The 19,550-nt window shown below is 37.4% G+C and overlaps 1 protein-coding gene across 1 annotated transcript in view; it reads right to left on the reverse strand.

The window, feature by feature from the left end:
- Window positions 1-19,550, reverse strand: part of SPPL3 (signal peptide peptidase like 3) — a 144,198-nt gene that overhangs the window by 31,753 nt on the left and 92,895 nt on the right. Inside the window, exon 2 of the mRNA XM_059408599.1 lies at window positions 17,281-17,358. Coding sequence (XP_059264582.1) covers window positions 17,281-17,358 — 78 coding nt within the window. The remainder of the gene's footprint in view (window positions 1-17,280; window positions 17,359-19,550) is intronic.

Consider the following 19,550-nt stretch of genomic DNA (forward strand, 5'->3'; position numbering starts at 1 on the left):
ACTCACCAAGGCACTGCAGATGGCCAAGGGTAAGCCCGCCAACATCTATACGGAGGGCAGGTATGCCTTTGCTACTCTCCATATACATGGGACTATTTATAAAGAAAGGGGCCTATTAACAGCAGAAGGAAAATAAATTAAAAACAGAAAAGAAATCCTGGCTCTCCTCCAAGCTATTTGGGACCCAAAAGAGGTGGCCGTTATGCATTTCCTGGGGCACCAAAAGGGGACTAATCTGATTTCAAAAGGAAACCAATAAGCAGATCAAACAGCAAAGCAAGCAGCCAGGGAAACTGGGTCAAGAACTGGTTATACTCCCGGCTCCAGCCCTACCAGAAAAAAAGATTATTCAGTGGCAGGTTTAAAATATTTACAAAAATTGACTAAATTAGACTATGAAGGGGATTGGGCTAAGACTAGGGCAGGAAAGTTAATTCTTCCTTGAAGACTAGGAAAAAAAAATTAGTAAGCCAAATACATCAGGGCACTCATTTAGGGACATGCAAGCTTAAGGAGCTCATGGGTCAACAGTTCCAGGTTTCTAAATTAGGGTGTATGGCTCAGGATGTGGTTGATAGATGCGTTCGATGTCAGGCAGTAAATGCGGGAGAAACCAGGATGGGAAGAGGAAAAAGAGTAAGAGGAAGGGAACCAGGAATTAATTGGGAAATAGATTTTACAGAGATGAAACAGGGAAAGTATGGACACAAGTATATGTTAGTTTTTGTGGATACCCTTTCAGGCTGGGTAGAGGCTTTTTCCACCAAACATGAAACAGCAGGAATGGTAGCCAAAAAAACTATTAGAAAAAATAATTCCTAGGTTTGGGTTGCCTCTCGCGATCAGGTCAGACAATGGCCCTCCATTTGTGAGTTCAGTCTCAAAGGCACTGGCCAATGCCATGGGCACTAATTGGAAACTACACTGTGCCTACCGGCCCCAGAGCTCTGGACAAGTAGAGAGAATGAACCGGACTCTGAAAGAGACCTTAACAAAGTTAATTCTGAACACTGGCGGTGGATGGGTGGATCTTCTTCCCTTTGCCCTTCTTAGGGCATGATGTATACCCTACTTAAACAAGGTTACCCCATTTAAAATAACGTTTGGGCGACCCCCTCCACTCTGCCCATGGCTACAAAAGGTTGCCCTAGCAGAAATGACCAATCAGTCTATACTCGAGTCACTGCAGGCATTACAGTTTGTCTTAAAAAGAGCCCACGCAGGGCATCGAGCTGCCTACACTGAGACGGAGACGGAGGTAGAACCACATCCTTACCAACCCGGAGACTTGGTATGGATATGCCATCACCGAGTGGAAAACTTGGAGCCCCGCTGGAAGGGACCATTCATGGTCATCCTGACCACCCCCACAGCAGTAAAAGTAGAAGGCATCAGGGCTTGGATTCATGCGTGTCACGTCAAATGAGCCGAAAACAAGGACACCCCCCAGAAATGGGAGCCACTGCCGGTGGACCCCACTAACCGTGGACTAAAATTAAGACTCAAAAGGGTTTCATAAGTTGGTCACCTTTTCTTTTTTTTTAAAAGATTTTATTTATTTATTTGACAGAGAGAGATCACAAGCAGGCAGAGGCAGGCAGAGAGAGAGAGAGGAGGAAGCAGGCTCCCTGCTGAGCAGAGAGCCGGATGTGGAACTCATCCCAGGACCCTCAGATCATGACCTGAGCCAAAGGCAGCGGCTTAACCCACTGAGCCACCCAGGCGCCTGGATTAAGAGCATTTAAATGATTCTCTTTTTATCTCTTTTGTTGTCTTACTATCTGTAACTTGTTATTTTAGTGGTCACTGAGCATTTATATTAAAACATCTTTAACCCATACAGTGTACCTTCAAGTTATATTATGGTACTTCATGTGTAGTATAAAAACCTGACAAGTTTACATTTGTTACCCTGAACCTTTGTACTATTACATGTTATGCTATAAACTGTACAATATACTGTTAGTTTTGTTTACATAATTATTTTTTTTACATAAATATATTCTAAAAAACTTTAAATATTAAGAAAATAGTCCTTTTATATTTATCAACATTGTTACCATTTCTGGTGATCTTTATTCCTTTATGTAGATCCAGATCTCTAGCAGTACCATTTTTAATCTGCATGAAGTAATTCCCTTCACATTTCTTATAGGGCATAGTGGTTTTGTGTTATCTGCAAACATCTGTATTTTGCCTTCATTTTTGAAAGATTTTTTTGCCAACAGAATTTGCCAACACAGAATTTTATGTTGATGGCTTTTCCTTTCTGTGCTTTAAGGCTGTTGTTCCACTGTCTTCTCACTTACATTATTTTCACTGAGAAATCTGGTGTTTATTCTGATCTTTGTTCCTCTCTATGTAACATGTTCTTCTGCCCACCCCCACTCACCCCTGGCTCCTTTTTAGATTTTTTCTATTATGACTGCTTTTGAGTGACTTGATTATGCTATGCCCTGGAGTAGTTTTCTTCATGTTTTTGTGTACTATGAGTTTAAGTTTCTTAGATCTGTGGGTGATAGTTTTCTTCAAGTTTGGAAAAATTTTGGCCATTAATTCTTCAAGGATTTTTCTCTCCTTCCCTTTCTTCTCTCTTGCAGATTCTGATTGCCCATATATTAGCCCCCCCTGGGGGTTGTTCTGTGATGGCCATAGGTCAAAGGCACCCTTTCCATTAAGAACATTTTTTTCCCTCTTTTCTGTATTTTGTTTTGGATATTTTCTGTCACTGTGCCTTCAAGTTCCTAATCCTTTCTTCTGTAATGTCTAATTGCCATTAATCCCTCCCAGTGTATTTTGTTCAGGTTTTAAAACTTACTTACATATTTAAAAATGTGTGCAGTCCAATAATTAAAATCATTTGAACAACCCCCCCCGGCACGATTAAACAGCATTTTGCAGCCTACGAGACCCCTTAGGACAGCTTGATTTTCCTTTAGATTTCACTGTTGTCCCACCCAGCTTCTCTCAGTAGCATCCTAGTTTTCCTTTCCTGCCAGCGACAGGCAGATGAGACTTGTAAAAACTGTACTATTTATGGTATACAACATGATGTTTGGATACATGTATACACTGTGAAATGATTACCACAATAAAACTAATTAACATATCCACTGCTTCCCACAATTATCTCTTTTTCTCATGGTCAGACACCAGAAATCTATTCTCTAAGCAAGTTTTAAGTACAGAAGTACATTAACTATAGTCACCACAATGTACATTAGGTCTCCAGAACTTATTCATCTTGTACCTGAAGGTTTGTACCCTTTGAACAATCTGTTCCCTTACCCCTAACCCTCCGGTGTCTGTAGATCATATGATCATTGTCTTTCTCTGACTGACTTATTTTGCTTAGCATAATACCCTCTGGTTCCATCCATGTGGTTGCATACGGCAACACACTTTAAAACATGGATAGTAACACTGCTCTTCTGAATACGGTCAGGACTCTGATGCATTGGCCTTCCTGGGAGTTTATAATTACAAAAAAAAAAAAAAGCAGCCCTGTATTTTAGAACATTCATATCTAGTATTCATATCTAGTATTAGGGATTTCTATTCCTCCAGCAATGAGAAGAAGACACTTTAACAGCAATTAAGAAGTATACAAGCTGTTCGCACCTCAGTCAGCCCTAGTTACTGCTACAGCCACTGGCTCCAGGGACAAACTCTACCCAGTCAACTTTGATTAGTTCCACAACTAACTAGACATAATGTTTTGCAAATATTTCTCCTGCTAAGCCATTGGTCCTAGTTTTCAGTTTCTGGGTTTTTAAACTTTAATCCATGTTTCTTGTGGAAAAGCTAAGAGAGTTAAACTCTAAAATGGGTGATATAATTCATGAGGACCTATCTGGAGCCATGGGAATATGAAGACCACTTCTTCCCTGTGGGGATGCTTTGGTGAAGACCTGTATTAATTTAAATTGCATTTTTCAAGTTCACTTACGAGTGGAAATCACAACAACATTTGTTATGCCTATTCTGCTTAGAATCTTGAAGACAGCATGATACATGTACAGAAATTGTTAACCCGCATCTCAACCACTGGGGCTGGCTATTACAAATTGTTAGTTTTTCCTATGCTTTCTCCTGGCCATTATAATGATGTCTGGACTGGAAAGTTCCAGTCATCTTTCTGGTTTGACCCTCGGCACAGCTAGTACAAAGCTTCTGTCTTAACGTTGGGTAAATGAGACTGGCTGCTGAGTACTGTCAGATAGGCTTAGTGGTGATAACTAACTACAGTTCAATTTGTTATTAACTAAGGACTATTTAAGACTACCTGGCTGTTTTAAGGCAAGAATTCCCCTTCTTTCCAATTACTAGTAGGTTGGGATTAACTTAAAACCAGTTTTAGCTGTAACATTTTCTTAGACCCTAGTCTGGTAAGAACCGTTGCAGAAAACCTGAAACCTGAAAGTTTTAGATAGGCTAATGAGGTACAAGGTAGGGGTGTGGGGTAAGCAAGCATGTATATGGTTTGAAGCTTACTTTGGGTTTCTTACTGCCACAACTAAGCTTAGCTAAAATCAAGCACTGCTTGATAAACAGACCATGGGTCACTACTCTACAAAACAGAAATCTGGTTAAATGAGGTTGTGGGGCCCCATGTATTTGCTCAAACAGGAAGATTCATGTATTGTAGCTTTACAAAACAAGATCAATGGACAACCTAGGTTTAGCAGATTCCAGGCCACTGTTACTGGGGTCCAGCAACAGTTACCCACACTGAGCAAGTGACAGCCAACTTCAGCTGTTTAAATAAAGTCTTGGCTGCTTCCTGAGTGGAATGATGAGCCTTTATCCCGCCTTACTTGGTGATCTTTATTAACTCTACAGACATGAAATTGCTTGTATGGACCTAGAAGCATTTGTTCCATCTTCATAAAAGACTATCTTTAACTCCACCCCCTCATTCTCTGCCATCACAACCTCACTGTTATTACTACACAATAACACACATTAATTCATCAGTGTTATCAGTAGACATTCCAGCCAAATTGTATCTTGGCTATTTGCTTAACAGCAAATCTGGGTTACTGAAATCAATGTTCAAACACTCACAGAAAGACCTGAGCTGTGGCTATTTCATCACAACCACCTACCACTGCAGAAAAAGCCATCTAAATTATAGCATATCATTTGCTATTTTTAGTTGCCTTGTCATCAACTATGACTGAATAGAAAATAGTTATGGGTCAAGCTGTAGGAGGCATACAAATTTCTAATTATTGACGATAGCAAAGAACCTATATGAAGAATCTACTACTAAGAATGCAGGTAAATCTTTTTTAAAAATGAGGATCAATTCAGTATTATTTCACAAATTAATATTTGGAATAGTTGAAGACTATTCCAAAAGACAAGGATGTCTTTTTACATCAATACACATTAGTTTTTTTCTCATTAAAACAACAACAACAACAACAACAACCCATAAGAAACAAACTACACAGTATTTCTCCTTGAGTTAACTTAACCTGATACCATTTTTGGATGAACTACATATATCCTACCTTATTACACAAGCACCCTTTTATAATAAGATGATATGGTTTTATACTGAACTGGGAAGGGTTCAACTGATAACTGAGCCTGCTGGCTAATTAGTGTCAGAAAGAACCAAATGATCAATGTTCTTCAAATTTAAATTTGTGAATAAGTGAAAATCTTAAGTGTGCCTTTTTGGGGTCACTTTGACGTACATGTCACAAGTAATATATCACAGACACTAACTACACGAGGAAGTGGTTTAATGTTCTCTGAGTGCTTTAATAAGATTTTATTTTGGCTGAGCTGGAAATCTGGTCGTATTTGCTCTAAATTTTTCAGACTAAAACTAATTCAGATGCAAGTAACAGAACTTTAGGAAATCAACTACTCATGTCTTTATGTACTGGACTGGATTATAAAGGATTTTCTAAAGAAAGTCCTAGGCCCGTGGGAATTTCCACTGCTTGTCTAGAATAAGAGGAAATATGGGCTTATCATTAGGCCTTTTTAGGTTCCTTAGTTCTGATGAAAATACAAATGTGCTCTGAGCACTGTTAAGACAAAGAGGTCTGTATTCGCCTGGCAACAGAGAGATCAATATTCAGGAATAATCATTTGAAGAACGAACAACCCATTCATTTCCCTAGATATTCTAAAATATAATGTTAGACCAGAGTAAGCTAGCAATCTGAACCACAACTTTCTGCTGCTGGCTGTGTGCCTCTAATTTTAGCAAAATTACTTTTGCTGAAATGTACTTTCATGAAACGACCTTCTAGCTGATTTTGAAGGGCACTGTAATTCATTCAACAAACATCTGAATGCTTATTTTGAACTGCTATGAAATTCAAAGTTTCTCCTCTTTCTGAGGATCTTCAGGATAAATGTCTGTCTGATCTTAAGACCAACAACAGTTGTAATTCACCTGAACAACTAGGTTCTTTTTATTCAACAGCAGTGTAAAGGTTTTCTTTTCTTCTTAAAGTTGGCTGCTAGAAGGCTTACTGTGCTATTTGTGGACCACCAGTAATAAAGGTGTTGGCCAGTATGGTTTGCATTTTTAGAATTATTTTTGGCTCTCTGTCTCCACCCATGCTTTTTCTTTTCTTTGGCCCCTTTTTAATTTACCTTATCTCATCAAAAGTTGGAAAACTCTAGCAAATGGCCTGAAAGCCTTTTGAACAGGGCAGAGCAAAAATAAACAATTGCAGGAAGCAAAATGGAGCTGAGAACGTATTTGCTGAGTTATACTTGTTCATTTCATTTGAATTTTGAAAACAGAGTACACTGTGAGTACTGGAGAAGACAGGCAAATTGGGATTTTTTATCTTAATATTTTAATAATACCATGTTTTTTAATCATTCTACTATTAGAAGCAGGTGCAATGAAGAGAGGAATTCAGTTGGTCAGAGAAAACTACATGGCTGAGTTGGACTTAAGCTTGATGTGTGTTTCTAGAAAACTCAAGTGTTTTTTTTAAATAAATGGAACATTTTAAAAAGAGCTGATGAAACTTAAGTATATCAAGGAACTTGTCCATAGATATTACAATGTACATAATCATTCCCTAATAAATTCAGATTTCTGTATATGATTTTCAAAAAGATTTTATTTATTTATTTGCCAGAGAGAAAGACAGTGAGAGAGGGAATATAAGAAGGGGGAATGGGAGAGGGAAAAGTAGGTTTCCTGCCAAGCAGGGAGCCTGATGTGCGGCTCAATCCCAGGATCTTGGGATCATGACCAGAGCTGAAGGCAGATGCTTAACAAACTGAGCCACCCAGGTGCCCCAGTATATGATGTTTTCTGAAGGTCGGAGAGATTATGAGGTGGCAATAAGAGCAGTTCAAAAGGTAACACATCAAATGCCACAGCACTGTGTGATCAACACCTGTCATGACACTGTGGACCACAATGGAATTTGTTTCTATTAACCCGGTCTGACTCTACAGTGATACACATTTAGTGTGAAGGCCAACACAATCATAGAAAGTGCTTTTCTTTTTTTAAAGATTTTTATTTATTTGAGAGACAGAGATCACAAGAAGGCAGAGAGGCAGGTAGAGAGAGGGGGGGAAGCAGGCTCTCTGCTAAGCAGAGAGCCCGATGTGGGGCTCGATTCCAGAACCATGGAATCATGACCTGAGCCGAAGGCAGAGGCTTTAACCCACTGCGCCACACAGGCGCCCCCAGAAAGTGTTTTTCTTAATACTCTTTGCAGTCTCACTAACTTGACAACATTGTCTTCCTAGAGTAGGTCTGGGTATAAGAAAATAAATTGCCTTTGCCATTAAAGAAAGCACAGGTAAGTGCTTGTCCTAGGAAAAAGGTAGTAATTACCCTACAGTTACAGAAGTTCTGTTCTTCCTTCATACAGTAACTTTATATAGGGATTATAGATAAATATATATTAAATAATTATCTTCCTAGAGAGATAGGATATAAAATATGTCTTCCTTTGGATTTTCTTTTAGATCTATTTCAAACCTGTTATTTCTGTGGCTGTGATTCCTGATGAAACAGAACTTAAATATCTTGCCACTAATGAGCTGTGGTTGGAAGTTTATTCTGTTTCTCTCTCTCACTGTTAGTGCTCTTCTGTAGTTTGTCATAATTTGTCAAACTCTTCAGGGACATACTGATTAAATGAGTAATTATGATATATTTTTTCCTGAGCAAGTGGAAAGACTAAGGAGATACAGGTGTCAGTTTAAGTAATACAGGAAATCTAGCAAAGCTCAGCCAAGGGATGGCAAACATAAGGGTTCCTAAACTGAGGATTGGCTTTGGCTTTTAGAATCTAGTTTTACACAGAATAGTTTTTCCTTCTGTACTTAAAAACATGAAAGCCTGGTAAGAAATAACCCATACAATTCACAAATCTTTTATCCTATATTTTATGATATTCCCCATGTCTTCACAGCTCTGAGTAAAAATGTGATCATTTGAATGAGTAAATAATATAGTCTTATGGTCTCAGAGGAGATATGAACATATCTGGTTGGGTAGTGGGGGAAGGGGAATAATACAAACTGTTCTATTCAAATTCAGGAATGTTTTTTGTGCATGTCCTAAATGGAGGATAGCATGAAAAGTGAATCATGAAACTAATGGAGAAAATTTCAGTAGCAGGTGGTGGTAAACCAAGAATAAAGACTGGGGGGCACCGGGGTGGCTCAGTTGGTCAATCGTCTGCCTTTGGCTCAGGTCATGACCCCACAGAGCCTTGCATTGGGCTCCCTGCTCTGCGGGATTCTGCTTCTCCCTCTCCCTCTCCCCCTCTCCACTGCTTCTGTTTGTGTACTCTCTCCCTCTCTTTAGCATGCTCTCTCTCAAATAAAAAAAATCTTAAAAAAAAAAAAAAAAAAAAAAAGACTGGAGGGGAATTTTTTTTCTTTTTAGCAAAAGAGAAAAACTTTGAGAACTTCAGGAGAGTTTCAAATAGATCTGTAAAGGATAAACAACATATCAACAAATGGGCCCTGAAAATGCTACCAGCAATTAAGAACTAACAACTTAGAAAGTCAGGAAAGAGTCTGCACAAAGTGTGTCACACAGGCCACTTGAACAGGCTCGGGTGTTAGGTTCCCATCCAAAGCCTAGTGAAGCAATCTTTCCCTGGTGATTTTTATGCACAATAAGGCCTGAAGACCACAGCTGAAGGAAAAAAAAAATCACAAAAAAGAGGTTTATAAGAAAGCTTCTCATTCCTTCTGAGTTTACTACCAGATCAATTTATTTGGTTCAGATTTGAAATTGTTACTATTCTCAATAGTTGGCAGTAGTAAAGTACTTAAATCCCAGCTTCGTCACTTATTACACTTGACCACTTAAACATTTCTGGGCCCAGTGTCCTCACCTGTAAAATGGGAATAACAATATGTATTTTATTGAATTAATATAAGGATTAAATGAGACTTTATGTAAAGCACTTAGCACCATACCTGTCACATAAATGCTGAGCAAACTATTAGCTGTTTTCTTCATCTTTGTCACATTTTAAAATTCAGTTAATATCACAGTAAAAAGATTATGAGAGCCAACAAAAATCATACATCTCCACCCAACCCCCTCACAGTAAGTAACAAAAGTCAACTCACAACAATTATAAAGCATCTCAACTGCAGAAAACCCAAACAGTAGGAATCAGACAGCATGTAGACTGGGAAGCAGGGTACACACAGGCTTTGCCTCAATGAACTCTCTGTAAATATTTTCATCAAGGAATCTATGTACAAAGAAGTCACAGGCCAGTTCTTCATCCAGCTATCCGACGTTTATGTGAAAGCAAGAATTAAGGAAATTACTTTGCTACTAGTTTTACCTCAATGATGACTTCAATTTTCACTTCTGTTATCACAAAGAGGTATTTTTGAGAAAAGAAATACATAAAACCCTACATGATCCTAGTCAATGAGTAAAAAGAATCTATCAGGTTGAACTACATAAAACTGCCAATATTTGACAAGTTTTGACCTACCAAAACAGTAATTGCAGTACCCCTTGTTTACTTTCTTTCAGAAAGAAAAAGATGTGAAAGCACTACTAAATTTGGTAAAGTACTACTAAAACATACTTCCAACTTCCTCTGGAAACCGTAAAGAGAGATACCGTTATTAAGTCAGAATAAATGACACTACTATTATTATAAATCATAGTAATACTCATTAATTAATCAAATTAACAACCGTCCAGATAGGGGTCTACAGAGGTTAAATTTCTTGTCCTAAATTAAAGAGAAGGAAGAGAACAGAACCGACATCAGTCTCTTGATAAATCGTATCTGCTTTGTAATATTTGTGTTTCCACGAAAAGTCTGCTTTTTTTTATAGAGCTTACCATCTCAGAAATGGCATCATCACTGGATCCAGTTGTTTCGGCCATAAACCTTGGAGTCTTCCTTGACTCCTCTCTCACACATACTATCCATTCTATCAGCCGTCTTGTCCCAAATCCACTGACATTTCACTCTACTACTATTAACCCAGTTAAAGCCATCATGATTTCTTGCCTGTACGAGGGCAACACACTCCCAGTTTCCCTTATTTCACGTTTCCCTCTTATCCAAAAAGCTATTTCTCATACAGAACCCACAACAATCTTTCTAAAACACAAACCAGATTATGTCACTTCCTGCTCTCAACTCTCTGTTGTAGGCCGATTTTTCCAACTGCACATGGAACATTTTCTAGGACAGATCATATGTTAGGCCATAAAATGAGCCTCAATAAATTTAAAAAGACTGAAATCATAATGTCTCTGGCCACAGTGGAATTGAATTAGGCTCTTAAAATTCCTTTCAGAGAGAATTTTGAAATATTTCCAAATAGTAGGAAAGTAAGCAACACACTTATAAATCACCCGAGAAGAAAAAATCACCAGGGAAGTTAGAAAGTATCTTGAATGGAATGAAACAAAATACAACATAAAAAAATGTCTGGGATGCAGTTAAAGCAATGTTTAGAGAGAAATCTGCAGCTCTAATTGCCTATGTTAAAAAAGAAGAAAGGTTTCAAATCAGTAACTTCAGCTTCTTTAAGGAACTAGGAAAAGCAGCACAAACTAAAGCCACAGCAAGCTGATGGAAGGAATAATAAAAATTAAAGTGGAGATCAATTAAGTCAGAAAATAGAAAAAAAAAAAAAAAGAAGAAAAAATAATGAAACCAAAACCTGTTTCTTTGATAAGATCAACAAAATTGATAAGCCTTTAGCTAGAGTGATCAAGGAAAAAAAAAAAGACTAAAGATACAAATGACTACGATAAAAAATTAAAAGAACATCACTCACTACTGATCAATAAAAATTAAATGAATTATACATGAACAATATGAACAAATTGATGTCAACAAATGAAATCATTTAGAAAAGATGCACAAATCCTAGAAAGACACAAATTACCAAAACCAACTCAAAAAGAAACAGAAAATCTAAGTAGACTTAGAAGAAGAAATAAAATTGGTAATTAAAAATCTTTCCACATTCAACCATAAGAGAACTGGAGTGGTCATACTAACATCAGATAATATAGGACTTTCATGACAAAAATTATTTCTAAAAAGTGACATTTTATCTCAATCTATTAGGAAAATATAAAAATCATAAACAAACAGAAAGTGAAAAGACAAAGCCATCGGTAGGAACAACTCTCTGCAAGCATTTATCTGATAAAGGACTTGGACCCATAATATATAAAAAGAATTCTCAGAACAATAATAAGAAGGTGATACAATTTTAAAATGGATAAAAGATATGAATAGACACTTCACTAAAGAAGACACACATATGGTAAATAAGCACATGAAAAGATGGTCAACACATCATTAGTCCCTAAGGAAATGCAAATCAAAACCACAGTGAGATACCACCTCCTATTCACCAAAACAGAATACAGTATCTATAATCAAAAGACAGATAATAACAGAAATCAGAATCCTCATACATTGCCAGTAGGAATGTAAAATGATGCAGCTGCTTTGAAAAACAGTGGCAGTTTCTCAAAATGTTAAAAGTTGCCAATATGACCAAGCAATTCCAGTCCTATTACTCAAAAGAAATGAAAACTTATGTCCCCACACAAACTTATACACGAATGTTCACAGCTGCCCAAATGTAGAAACAACCTAAATATCTATCAACTGATGCATGGTTAAACAAGATACTGGGCAATAAAAAGGAATGAAGTACTGACACATGCTACAACATGAATAAACTTTAAGAACATTAAGTGAAAGAGCCGGGCACAAAAGGCCATGTATTGCAGATTCTACTTAAATGTAAATTTCCAGAATAGGCAAATCTATATAGAGACAAAAAACAGATTAGTGGTTGCCTAGAACAAGGGATAAGGCAAAGGGGAATGACTGCTAATGGATACAAGGCTTCCTCTGGGATGATAAAATTGTTCTACAATTGGTAACAGTTGCACAATTTTGTAAATACTAAAATTGTAAATACTAAAATTGCACACTTTACATAGGAGAATTTTATCTATGTATAGATATGCATAAAGCTATTTAAAAAAACATCCTACTAGGGACGCCTGGGTGGCTCAGTGGGTTAAGCCTCTGCCTTTGGCTCAGGTCATGATCCCAGGGTCTTGGAATCGAGCCCCAAATCAGGCTCTCTGCTCTGCAGGGAAACTGCTTTCTCCTCTCTCTCTCTCTGCCTGCCTCTCAGCCTACCTGTGATCTCTGTCTGTCAAATAAATAAATAAAATCTTAAAAAAAAAAAAAAACCACAAAAAACCCTACTAATACTTAAAAAAAAGAAAAAGGAATAAAGTAGTGAACCAAGTAGGAAAAAAACAAAACCAAAAAAAAGGTTCCCACAAAGGAAAGCCCGGCCTTAGGTAAACTCTAACAAATATTTAAAGAAGAAATAATACAATTCTTTTTTTTTTAATAAAAGATTTTATTTATTTATTTGACAGAGAGAGAGATCACAAATAGGGAGAGAGACAGACAGAGAGAGAGAGATGAGGAGAAGCAGGCTCCCTGCTGAGCAGAGAGCCCCATGCGGGACTCGATCCCAGGCCCCTGGGATCATGACCCGAGCTGAAGGTAGAGGCTTAACCCACTGAGCCACCCAGGCGCCCCAGAAATAATACAATTCTAACACAATCTTTTCAGGAAAATAAAAGAGGAAACACTTCCCAACTCATTCAATGAAGTCAGTATTATCTAGGTACCAAAATCATAAGAAGATGGATAACAAGAACAGAACAGACCAATATCCCTCATGAATATAGACACAAAAGTCTTTAACAAAATATGAGCAACGTTTAAAAGGGTATATAATCATAAGCTGAGATTTATCCCAGGAATACAAAGTTGGTTCAACAATAAAAAATTAATATACTGTATTAGTAGAACAATGCATAAAAGCCACATGACTATCTCAGTAAAAGCATGAAAATACATGACAAAACCCATTCGTGATAAGAACTCTCCACAAACTAGACAAAGGAAGAAATTTCCTCACTGATAGATAAAGGCATTTATGAAAAACATACGGGTAACACTGCACTTACTGGTGAACAATGAAATGCTTTCGCCTTAAGATGAGGAACAAAGCAAAGAAGGATGGAAGTGTGCTCTTCTCACTTTCTATTCAACACTGTACTGAAGGCTCTATCCTATGCAATAAGGGTGGGAAAAGGAGGAGGAGGAAAAATTAAAGGCATTCAGATTTGAAAAGAAGAAACAAAATTGTCTTTATTTGCAGACCACATTATCCTGTGTGTAGAAAAACCTAAGGAGTCTGTATACAAAAAACTATCAGCACAATAAATGAATTCATCAAGGCCAAAGGATACCAGATCAACATACAAAATCAAGCATGGTTCTACATACTCACCAATGAAAAACCCAAAAATGAAACCAAGAAGAAAATTTCATCAAATACTATATCCAAAGAGAACGAAATTCTTAGGAATATCTAAAAGAATGACATACTTAACAGAAGTACAAGCCTTGTACACAGAAAATTACAAAGCATGACTAAGAAAAAGTAAAGCTCTAAGTAAATGGAGAGATAGTTGAGGTCTCTGAACTGAAGACTCAGTTTTAGGAGAGCCACTCCCTGAAGTGATCTGCATATCCACAATACCTTCAAAATCTCAGTATACTTTTTTTGGTAGAAAATCACCAGCTAAATATAAATTTACATGGAAATACAGAAGATCTAGAATAGCAAAAATTCTTAAAAAGTACTAAGTTGTTAAGACAAGCACGATCGAATTCAACAATTATAAAAGCTACAGCAATCAAGAAAGACACTGTGGTACTGGCCTAAGGAGACATATATGGACCAAAGAACAGAAATCGGTATCCACATTTACAGTCAACTGTGTTTTCACAGTGGCGCTGATGCAATTTGATGGGGAAACAGACAGACTTTTCAATAACTGGTGCCACGACAACTGGACAGGCACATTCATAAAATAAATTTACATTTTACTTCATGCCACACAGAAAAATTAACTCACAATGAATTATGGACTTAAATGAAAGCAGTAAAACTAGAAAAATTTTTTAAAGAAAACATGAGAAACTCTTTGTGCCCATGGATTAGGAAACAACTTTTCACCAAAAACACGATCCATGAAACAAAAAGTTGGTAAGATGGACTTTATTAAAATTAAAGATGCTTACACACTATGAAAGACAGTATCAAGATGATGAAAGGCAGAGATTGGGAGAAGACATCTGCAAATCCTAGGACTGAGAGAGAACTTGTATCCAGACTATTTAAAGAAATGTTACAACTCAATATAACAAAAACAACCCAATTTAAAAATGGCCAAAGATCTGAATAGACATTTCACCAAAGAAGAAAAGCATATGGCCAAGAGAGCACATGAAAAGATGCTCAACAACTTTTCAACATTCTAATCTGAATTATTAGGGAAATGCAACCAAAGCCAAAATGAGTTATCACTTCACATCCTAGTACTAAAATGGCTAGAATAAAAGAACAGTAACGTGTGCTAAAAAAGGCTCAAACTGGCTACTGAACTGTATAATTAAAAATGGTTAAAAATAGTAAATTTTACATTATATTTTATCACAATAAAAAATTTTTTACAGTCCTAATACTTAAAGAGAGAGAGAAAGAAAGAAAGTAGTGAACAAAGTAGGAGAAAACAAAAATCATCTTCCCACAAAGAGAAAAGCCAGGCTTTAGATGGTATTACTGGTGAGTTCTAGCATATACATAAAAAAGAAGTAACAATTTTGCATAATCTTTTCCAGGAAACAGAAGAAAACACTTCCAGACTTATTTAGTGAGGTCAATTTAAATTCCTTAAAGTATAAAAGATATAAGGTACTGGACCAGAAGTATTAAGAACTGGGTTCTAGTCCGGAGTTTGTTACCAATTGGTTGTGTAATCTTTGTCAAGTTACTCCATCTTGTTGGGCTTCAGTTCCTTCACTTGTAAAATAAAAGAGTTGAGCAGAGAATCCTTTCCATCTATATAATTTTATGGTACACCCATTACATCAATTTTGTTTAAAATCTGCCCAGTCGTATAATTGGTATTACCTTTCGGGAAAACAATATGGCAATATGTATGTAGTAAGAGCCAGTTCACACTCTCTGGCAAAGTTTTTCAACTTCTGGATATTTGTCTTAAGAAAATAATTCAACCAGTCAAAGAGCACATAAAAAGATGGTCACTTTAACAATCCACATGCCCAACAATAGTGAAATAAGACAGTAACACAAAGAAATATCAACTTACTAAAACTTAGTATGAAGATTATGGAAAATATTTTTTGTTAGGTAAAAATAATCAGAAAGTAAATGATTTAAAGATGAAAATGTACATTGTATATAAATTATACACCAAAGTCATTTCTACTAATGAAAGTAGTATCAGAATTTTGAATCTACAAGATCTTGTTGTTTTTCTTTTTTTCAATGATTTTATTTATTTGACAGAGAGAGATCACAAGTAGGCAGAGAGAGAGAGGAGGAAGCAGGCTCCCTGCTTAACCCACTGAGCCACCCAGGCGCCCAAGATCTTGTTTTTAATGGCAAAGTAGATTTTGTAATGTTAATATATTATATACTCAAAGAGAAAAAAACAGAAACACATCCCAAGTATGATACAAAATATCAAGATTATGTTGATAAGGTTCTAAATTACTCTAGCTTGATTAATGCTTCCTAAGAGTGGTTATGATTCTAGGGCTCTCAGTAGAAATCTTAATCATTCAAACTTTCACCAGCTGATACTGGAATTATCAATACTATTTTACCATTCTACCCAGTTTTTGAGATTAAGCCTAGAAGTCTGATTTTATCGAGTGGTCATTCAAATACAGCTATAATACTGGGCAGTTCAAAATCCTCACACCTGGGGCACCTGGGTGGCTCAGTGGGTTGAGCCTCTGTCTTTGGCTCAGGTCATGATTTCAGGGTCCTGGGATCGAGCCCTGCATCGGGCTCTCTGCTCAGCGGGGAGCCTGCTTTCTCCTCTCTCTCTCTGCTTGCCTCTCTGCCTACTTGTGATCTCTGTCTGTCAAATACATAAATAAAGTCATTAAAAAAAAAAAATCCTCACACCTGATTATTTCATTTGTCACTGTCAACCCATTCCAAGTTCTCTCTTTAAAACTTCTCAGGCAGCCTTCATTTGTAAATATATAATCCATAAAACACCTGAGTTATACAACCACTAATTTCCTCTCTCTCAAGTAAGGAGGGAGAAGAAGAAGCCTCCAGCTTCTGGATTTCCCTTAGTATTCCATTCCTAGGGCTGTCTGGTAGGACAGGGATTTCAAGAGGATCCAGTCTCAGCACTGCCAAGATTAGCAGAATACTTGGTGAAGGATCTTGGCACAATCCTAAAAATAATAGGTTAAACCGTATGAAATAATTTCTGCAGGTCAAAAGAATAGACCATCAGTAACTGCATATGGCTCAACCAATGTCAATCCCTCTATATTAAGGAAAACTTTCTGCCCCCTTTCAAACTCTGTAGAATCACTACCAAGGATTCTCTCATTGATCTTTTCAATGAATACATTTATGTGAGTCATTATTTCTAGAACCAGAATTAAAGCAATTTTAAATTTTAATTTTTAAGCAATTTTTACATGTTTGGATTAAAATGTTTTAACAGCAGCCAACCAAAGAATAAATATCAGAATTCTCCCACTCTAACTCAATTCTTGTTAGTCATGTTTCTATTCACAGAGCAGTAAGTTTTCACACTTTCAAAGCAAGGCTTCTTCTAGCTCCAACTGAAATCCATACATATTGAGAGCAACTCACCTGAAACTACCATAGACTATAAGCAGAATTGAAATCAGAAATGTAGACACTTGACTGGAATCCACCAGGGAATAGGCCCTAGAGAAATAAAGAGGGAAAAAAATTAGATCACATGCTACAAGTCCTCATGGAGTTTACAGTCTGGTGGAGTTGGATCCCACTAAGCTTCATTATTGTCTTTAAGTTAAAAAATAAAATGTAAATTAGCATGAACAAACAGCATAATTAAAATGAGGTCTGCTAGTTTAATATAAAGAATACGTGTGTAGATTCGCAGCTATCATTAGTTAACACTCTCAGGATGTTAAATGATATAATGTAAAAATCCCACCTCTGTATACCACATATGCCTACAACATCCACTCCCAATTTAAGAAGTACCAAAATATATACCATCACTGTGCCAAAGATAAAAGGTCTCAGTGATTAAACTGTTAACAGTTTACACTTGAACTGTTAATAGTATTTTACTGCTTTCCCTCAGTGATGAGGTGAAGCCTGTATCTCTTCCCTGTATTCTATTTCCATTTTTTAATTGCCCACTGGGTTCTCCCCATCCAGGTGTCCTACAGGCGTTCTTCCAAGACAACAAGGTCCAAAATTAAAGTCAGTATACTTCCCTTCATACTTGATCCTCTTAAGGAATGGAATTACAATTTCCTCAGTTCAAAGCTAGAAGTTGGCTGCATTCTTGACACCCCATTCTCTTTACACATTAACAACATCAGCAAATCTTGCAACTGCCACATCCCCAACCATCCCACTTCTCTAAATCCTACTGGCCAATTCTTCAGCTCTCTTCTAGGGCTTGACCAACAAAATTCTTGTGTATAAGCCTGTCTCCAGGAGTTAACCCTTCACACTAATCATTTTTGTTCACGATTTTCCTAAAACAAATTTCTCATTTTTTTTTCATTCACCAAATATTTGATGATGCCTCTATGCTGGTACTCTGCTATTGACTGGGGACACAGTAACAAACAAGACTGTCTCGGTCCCATACTGAATGTTCTAAAGGAATGAAAAAATTAAACTCCGTTCTCTCCAAAGGAATGAAAACAAAAAGTTTAAAACAAGTAAATATCATCATGAAAAATGTTGTAAAGGGGAGAGAGACAAGTACAAGGTCCTCTGAGAATATATAATAGGTGGGTCCTACTGAAAAAACGGGGGTGAGGGACTTTCCTTAGGGTAACAGATGAACAATGAGATAAAAGACACAGTAATGGACTTGGTAATTGTTTTTAAGAGTTAAGAGCATTCCCATCTTTCTGGGGAGCAGCTGCTGAATGGCTGTACCATTAAGCAAAAAAGGCAACATACAGAAGCAAATTCCTTGTATGTTGGGTTTTGGATCGTTGAGTCGACAGGTGGGTATGTGGGTCTAGAGCTCAGAAGCAGCTTTAGGACAAAGATATATATTGGGAGCTCATCACCTTCAACATGTTAATTGAAACCATAGGTGTGCATGAGACTGCGCAGCAGCAGTAAGAGGACCCAGGAGGAAAGCCTGAGAAACTTCTATAAAATATAAAGGTCAAAAAGGAGAAGCTGGAAAACACAAAGAAATACCTCCCAAAATGAACGAGAAAAAAGAAGAAAACCCAGAAAACCCAGGATAGCACAACGTGATGAGAGTGTTTCACAGAGGCAGCAGGATCGGATGGTGCCTGAATTTAAACCCTTGCTTTACCACTTACCAGTAGTTACTCAACCTACGTTCAGCCTCTTCACCTATAAAACGCAAATAATGGCACCTACCTTAAATAGATATTAAACAATCAAATGAGGGACACTGCATGGCTCAGCTGGTTAAGTATTTGCCTACGGCTCAGGTTCTGATCCTTGAGTCCTGGAATCAAGCCTCACATCAGGCTCACATCTAACCTGCTTCTCCTTCTGCCACTCCCCCTTGAGACAATTCCTACGAAGAGCTGAACAGCTGAACTAACAATCACTGTTAGTGTTAGGAGGGAGAGGTCACCTGTGCTGAAGGCTGAGGAGATAGCAAGTAAGATAAAAACTGGTATCCACTGGATTTATTTACCATCTAAGTCACCTATGACCTTAACAAGAACACTTTATGGAGTGCCTGGGTGGCTCAGTGGGTTAAAGCCTCTGCCTTCGGCTCAGATCATGAACCTGGGGGTCCTTGGATGGAGGCCCCACGTCAGGGAGCCTGCTTCCCGCCCACCCCCCTCTGCCTGCTGCTCCGCCTACTTGTGATCTCTGTCTGTCAACTAAATAAATAAAATCTTAAAAAAAATAAA

Source organism: Mustela nigripes, chromosome 8, assembly GCF_022355385.1.
Source record: "Mustela nigripes isolate SB6536 chromosome 8, MUSNIG.SB6536, whole genome shotgun sequence".
Classification (NCBI taxonomy): Eukaryota; Metazoa; Chordata; class Mammalia; order Carnivora; family Mustelidae; genus Mustela; species Mustela nigripes.